This window comes from Cotesia glomerata, linkage group LG4 (genome assembly GCF_020080835.1).
Source record: "Cotesia glomerata isolate CgM1 linkage group LG4, MPM_Cglom_v2.3, whole genome shotgun sequence".
In the NCBI taxonomy this organism is placed as follows: Eukaryota; Metazoa; Arthropoda; class Insecta; order Hymenoptera; family Braconidae; genus Cotesia; species Cotesia glomerata.
The window spans coordinates 20,330,495-20,337,467 of record NC_058161.1 but is presented as its reverse complement, the minus strand read 5'-3'; the positions used below and the strand labels follow the sequence as shown (position 1 = coordinate 20,337,467).

At 29.6% G+C, this 6,973-nt stretch overlaps 1 protein-coding gene across 1 annotated transcript; it reads left to right on the top strand.

The window, feature by feature from the left end:
- Positions 1 to 4,617: 4,617 nt before the first annotated feature.
- LOC123263849 (tyrosine-protein phosphatase non-receptor type 2-like) lies at positions 4,618 to 5,680 on the top strand. Its single transcript, XM_044726884.1, has one exon. The coding sequence runs from the start codon at positions 4,727 to 4,729 to the stop codon at positions 5,615 to 5,617; it is 891 nt and encodes a 296-aa protein (XP_044582819.1). The 5' UTR covers positions 4,618 to 4,726; the 3' UTR covers positions 5,618 to 5,680.
- The last annotated feature ends 1,293 nt before the right edge of the window (positions 5,681 to 6,973 follow it).

Sequence of the window (6,973 nt, the reverse complement as noted above, 5' to 3'; positions counted from 1 at the left end):
CTTAATTATTTAAGAGTACTTACTCCCGAGGCTATCCTGTGGGACCCAAAAGATTAGCTTCAGGCATTACTAACTCAGTTTTTAACGGTATAATCAAATCTATTCGGCAGGTGTCTTCATGTCTGACAACAAAAACAAGAGAAATAAAATCTTGAAGTCATAATGCTCCTTTAATTATGAAATAATAATAAAATGAAAAATAAAAAGCAGCTGTAATAGGACGATAATACCTAGGCGCCTTTAGTAGGATAAATGTACCAAATATATAAAGATATAGTCTTTTGGTTTTTTTATTTTATTAATTGCAATTAAGCGACACTGAGTTACATAGCCATCCGCGGTAGGTGGCCTGCAATTCCTTCACAGAATTAAAAAAAAAAACATTTGACCGAATTAATGGATATTTTAGCAAGCTACAGTGTTTACAAGGTTCATACTTGACGGACGGGAAAATTTTTTAAACTATTTTGATGTTTTTTTCCGTTTCTATTGCACTAAATAAATTTTTTAAAAGTATGCAATTAATCTCCATTAAATAATCGAGACAATAGTATGCTAAATATTTAGATTCCGTTAACTAACAAGGGTATAATAATAAAAATAGTTGCCGAAATATGGGGCGTAAAAATTTGTTCGATCGTAAACCACTCCCTGATGCTTCTTATCATCAGTCGTCCAAAATACCAACAACATTTTTTTTTTAAATATCAGGTTAGAATTTCTCTAAACTCTCAGTTACCAAAGGAGTTAATCATGTGGTAAATCCGAAAGAAGCGAAGAAACCCGAGAGAAAATTTATTAGAAGGACTCGCACGTAATTCGTGAAAACACTCTAATTTTAACTAAATTTCAACATTGTTTTAGATAATTCAACTTCTTATTTTCGTTAAGAAAAGTTTTGAAACTATCACAAGTATTATTATAAAAATAGTCGCCGAAATGAGGTGAAAAAAATTTTTAATAAAATTTCATGCAATACTTACATTTCTTTTATCTTTTTAAAAATATATCCAGGTCCGTTTTCATTATCTGTAACAAAACCCGTCACGTCTGAAACGGTGAGGCTGATTTTCACACCTGATTGATGATTTCTAATTGCTTGTCTCACCAATTGAAAAATCAAGTTTTCTGCAGTCTTCAATGGCCATTCTTTTGGTACTTGAATTTCCGAATTCAAATACTGGTATTCGCTCATATTTTATGATTTTAAAAACTTTTTATAAGTTAGTCAAACAATATTTAAAGAACTGTATAATTAACTATCCCAATACTAGAAATGTGTTAATCAGATGAAGTCAAAGGAGCGACTAAAGTCCCGAAAATTATTTTCACAAACCGCTCTTCATGTTATCAAAGACGACCCGATAACGTGTCATGTCCACGCATCGATAATAATAAAATTGAGTGACCATTGTATGATAAATAGCTGAAGTAATTAAAGAAGTTTATGACTTCATCGCGAAACAAACAACATATGCACGGGAATAATATTAATAATATTCGGGTGTATCGTTGACAGCTTTATGCTTATAAAATTACACGGATAGAAGGATTTCTTAGTATTTAAAAAGATTTCTTTGTATTTAAGAAATAATTTCTTAAACATCATTTTTTAGTATTTTAAAAATATTTCTTAGTATTTAAGAAATATTTCTTAAGTACTAAGAAATATAAATACTAAGAAATATTTCTTAAATACAAAGAAATATTTCTTAAATAATTAATTAAAGTATAATAATTAACAATTTAGACTTTGATATTTATCATTTCGTAGCTAAAAAATGATCTTATGATATTTAAAAAGTATAAAATAAAGTTAGTAAATTTCTAATACAAACAACGTCAATATTTACAAAGTAAAATGATAAATTTTAAACGCAACGCTAAAAATCAAACTTTAATTATTGACTTGCTTGGGCTGGTAAAATGTATATTTTAAAAGTACAATTTTTACTGTTTTAAATGTTAAATTCTCCCAGAGTGGGACCCCCTTCTCTTTCATATGAATTCCCTTTCTCCTCATAATATGGACTATATATTGAAATGGTAATTTTTACTGTTTGAAACTGTAATTTTTTAAGATGAAAGGGTCGTTATTTACTATAGTGACAGTTACTAATCACTTATTTTGGATATTAAACTATAAATTGTGGCTTTCATACTTTCTACATTAAGTTCTGTAATATTTATATTTTTGCCACCCTGATGTCCGCTTTACTGCTTGAAACTATAAAAATTAACCGGAATCCGAGTGAATATTACAGTTTAATTTTTTTGTCATGTAGAATAATTCATTATATTCAACCCTAATAGTTACTTAAACTATTTTTAGTTAGAGGGCTTAATAGTTATCTTGATTAACTTTAACATAGAAAAGAGAAGAAATAATTCGGATAGCCCCGGCCGGGAATCGAACCCGGATCTTTTGGTTACGCATCAAAGGCGCTTCCAGTTGAGCTATCTGAGACATCGTCCGTAACAACCTTTCAGTCTAATAATTTTTTGTTTAAGGAGATCCATATATCCTCCTAATGTAAAGAATGTCTATAAAAAAATAATATGTAGAAATACTTTTGTTAACTTAAAATTAATTTTTAAATTAATTAATAACATTTTTGAGGAAGTTTCCGATAAATTTACTCATTAAATAATTATTAACATTTAATTGACTAATAAAAAATATAGCGCTCTGAATTATCAGTATACACTTGACAACACAAAAAGAGTGTCCCTAACTTTAAAATTTATTTATGTTTACTGTCTAACTAAAAAGACTAAGATGTTCTAGCATTTAAAAAACCGCGGTTACTTATGCTTTGGGTAACTAAGCAAGCGGTGTTGCCAAGTCAAATACAAGACTTTAAGGAACGCACGTTCCGAGTGATTTTTCATAAAAAATATAAAATATCTCCGTAATACATTCGGAAAGATACTTTTTTTATTGTTTTAATCTTTAGCTTATTATTTTTTCAATCAAATTCAATGAAAATAAAATTTTTTTTTAATCGTTAATTGCATTAAATTCTTAACCAAATACACGACTGGTGGAATCTCCATTCACATGTAAAAATTACAATTTTAAACCTAATTATTTCATTAAATATCCCGGAAATCTACTATTTTTAAATTTTTTTATTAATTATTACGTAGATTAAATTTAAAAATTATCAGGAAGTTTTAAAAATTTGACTACTTTGCGTGGATCTCCTTTGCGTGGATCTCCTTAACACGATAACAAAAAATATGTATTAAAATATAGTCGATGTAACTATTTATCAATAGTTACTTAAACTAATGCATAGTTAGAGAAACTGCAAAAAAATAAAGTTCCAAAAACTGTATTTTCATACTTATAAACCTTTTTATGAATGCATTCTGAATCTAAAATGCAGCAAAAAGGCTTTGTTTACGAAATTGGTGGAAAAACAATAAATTAACGCCATTAAACATTGGAATGAGGATTAGATGCGCAGTATTTTTTAATCAAATTTTTTGTGCCAGATAATGAATTATAAAGCAGGTTCGAAACTCAAGGCTGTATCTGTGTTTCAAATTAAGTGAAATATTTTTATACCGATAGAAGACTGAGTTTTTGGTACAGTTAAGGAAGTTCGAGCGTAACTAATGAGTCAAAATAGTGTTAAAACTTTTTTTTTAATTTTAGTTTTTCCAATATTCGTAAAAATTCTCTATTTTAATTTAAAATAATTTAAACAATTTAATAATTGATGATTTTGACTTATTTAATAAAGTAAAGTAATAAAATGGTATTTATTACTTGCCGGAATAAATAAACAGATTTGGCAATAGCAAGCTTGATTATAACCATAACCTGAGACGTGGATGAGTGTGTGAGTTAAACATTGCTCTCTCTGTAACTATATTTCTATCCTTTTGTTTTTTCTCAGCTGTTGACGCGATGTTGTCAAATCTTTATTCGAATAAATGACTGACGATGAACCAGTTACAAACATAAAATTTGACTTTAAATATTTCAAAAATTATACCGGTAATGTATTATTATTAAATTGTTTTTATATTTTGCAATAATCCAAGTTTCTTGTGTATAGTTTTTTATCCGTTAAAGTTGGAAGGTTAATATTGAAAAAAATAATTAAAGTCTCGACAAAACGTTTGTCCGCCATAAGAGCCCGTGTATAAGGAGATAAAATATGTGATTTTTAAAATTTAATATCTAAGTAACTAAAACGGTGAATTTTTTTTAAATTTTGGGATTAGATAAATTACGTGTTTATTTATACGTACACTTAATTTCAAAGCTCAACGTTGGAAATTATTTTTACATTAGATTCGCTCGAACCTGATATGGTCAGTTTTGTTCTTATATTTGTTGATTAAAGGGAAACTGATGTTACTAGTTTTTGAGAATTGATTGGAAAAAATAGTGTATGCCTAATTACGTGATCAAAGTTCGTTAACCTAACTATCTAGGCCAAATATTTACGTTGAAAAAATACAATGACAATGACATTGTGACAATCAAGAGTATGACAATCAAGAGTATGTAACAAGCTTAAACTAACTATGTAATTAAGTACTATTGTAATAAAGTAATTATCTTCAAGTGCGTAGTTGTCAGTGGGTTGGGTGGTGGATATATAAGTTCTAACACCGTAAAATGGAAATTAGTTTGAAAAGTTCTATCCTCAAGTTATCAACAATAGTTAAACTTAGTTAAGTTCGATAGAAAACAACACTACGAAAAATGGCAATAAACTCCGCTGTACATATCAATGCAAGTGATTTTCTAAGCTTTATAAACAAACCTGATTCACTAACCAGGATCATTGAGGAATATTACGCAATAGTCCCCAAGCACGAAAAGAAGGAAAACAGTGTGTCAGCTCAGAATGAGAATAAGTGTAAAAAGGAACTTGGTATGCATCTTACGCGCTATCTTGAAAGTTGCATCAAGCTCAGGAATGATGGGACAGTCCTTGACGCAAGTTTCGTCGATGGTTATGATATCAAGCGGAAGTACATTTGCATCAAAAGTTTGCAACAAGATGACTGCGACAAATTTTGGCAATTGGTGTCGAATTACAAAGTCCAAATTATAGTGTTGATCAGTCGATTAAGTGATAAGAAGTGTTACCAATACTGGTCCTCAAAGGAGGGCTGTGTGAAAGTTATGGATAAGTTTAGAATTAAGACCCTGAAAATTAGTATCAAGCCACATTATAATTTAACTTTGTTAAGTCTGACCGACAAGTTTGGCCGGGTGCAAAAAATATCGCATTATCAATACACCGCTTGGCCGGAAGATAACTTTTCTCACAAGCCGAATGCATTCATAGATTTTTATTGCAATATCAAAGATATGTGCCTTCAGTTAGGGAGACAAACGGCTGATAAGAAAATCGCTCCTATAATTGTTCAATGCCTCGACGGGATTGGTAGCTCTGCGGTGTTTTGTGTATTTGATATATGTGCGGCGCGATTTGACAAAACTGGAACCCTGTCACTGCCCAGTGTTCTTAAAAAAGGTCGCCAGCAAAAATACGGATTTATGAATTGTTTAGATGACTATGTCTTGTGTTACCAATTACTTGCAGTCTATGTTAAGGAAAAGTTGTTCATGTTGCATTATATCTAAATTTTATAACACTAACTTGTTATCTAAAAGCATTCAATAATTTCTTGTACTTAATATTGTTTTATAAGCACTGTGCTCGGCTATTTATTCAGAAAATTCAAGTACTAATCTCAAATATTGTTACTTTTGGAATTTATGTCCATGTTTAGATTTTTCATAATAATTAACTTGAATCACTTTTATGCGCACACAATTCATTCTATTGTAAATCTTTTAACTATCTTTAAGATTTTTTTTATTAATAGCCTCTTTTTTGAATTCTTTGCAATGTTTAAATCCAGTTTAAGAACAGTCAATTGATAGCAATAAAAAATCCATAAGTTAAAACGTAATTTCACAGAAACCATGTGCGACTTAAATAAATATTCTGAAACTTGTGATACATAAAATGTAGTTACATCGTGTTAAACAAGATAATTTCAGAGATAATGTTCTGTATTTTATAAACAGTTACAATCTGTTAGAATAATTTTAATACCCTTGAATATTCTGGAACTTTTGAACAAAGGATTGTAAAGTAGGTCCTCTTTGATGTTAAAAACGGTAAGAGTTATGACCTTAAAATAAATATTTACGCTGGCGAAAGGATTGCTCACGCTCGTATATGTTCATTAACAATATTGATGCTGTAATAAACGCGTCAGACTGTATGTCGCCAATGATTATGTGAGCAGTCTAGTTCTGACGTAGATATTTAGATCACTGGATTTCAGTGATGTTTTATTGCCTAATAAATTTTACGTGTTCATCAACGAGTGATAAGTATGGTCAGAGAATAAAATATGTATCAATGCGTTTTAGTTCAAATTGTTATAAGCTAGATGGTTATTATTATTATAGTTATATAAGTTATTAATTATTTCATTTTTTAAATAATTTATTAATTATTATTACACATATGAATATAATTTAAAAATACTTTTGTAAAGGTAAAGGTAAATAAATTATCTACTTTAATATTGTAGGATTGTTATTTAAAAACATTGCTAAAGTAAAAGTGCATAAAATGTACATTAGGTCATTTTACAAGACATAGTTATTACACTGAGAAAAAAGTGCATAAGCTGAATTATAACGACACATTTAAAAAAAATTTTTTTTGTAGTTTTTTTGCGATTTTTCAAAATCTACCAGTCCAAATCGTTCCAAAGTATATTCAAAATCTAAGTTCAGTCAAGCCCTTTCGCATGGCACCAACCGCGATCAAATCGGTCAAGCCGTTCAAAAGTTATAAGAGGTTTGCATACATCCACACACACACACACACACACTCACACTCTCTCACACATACACACACACACACACACACACACACACACACACACACACACACACACACACACACACACACACACA

Excerpts from the sequence above, each read along its gene's own strand:
- LOC123263849 (XM_044726884.1), top strand. The coding sequence starts at position 4,727 with ATGGCAATAAACTCCGCTGTACATATCAATGCAAGTGATTTTCTAAGC.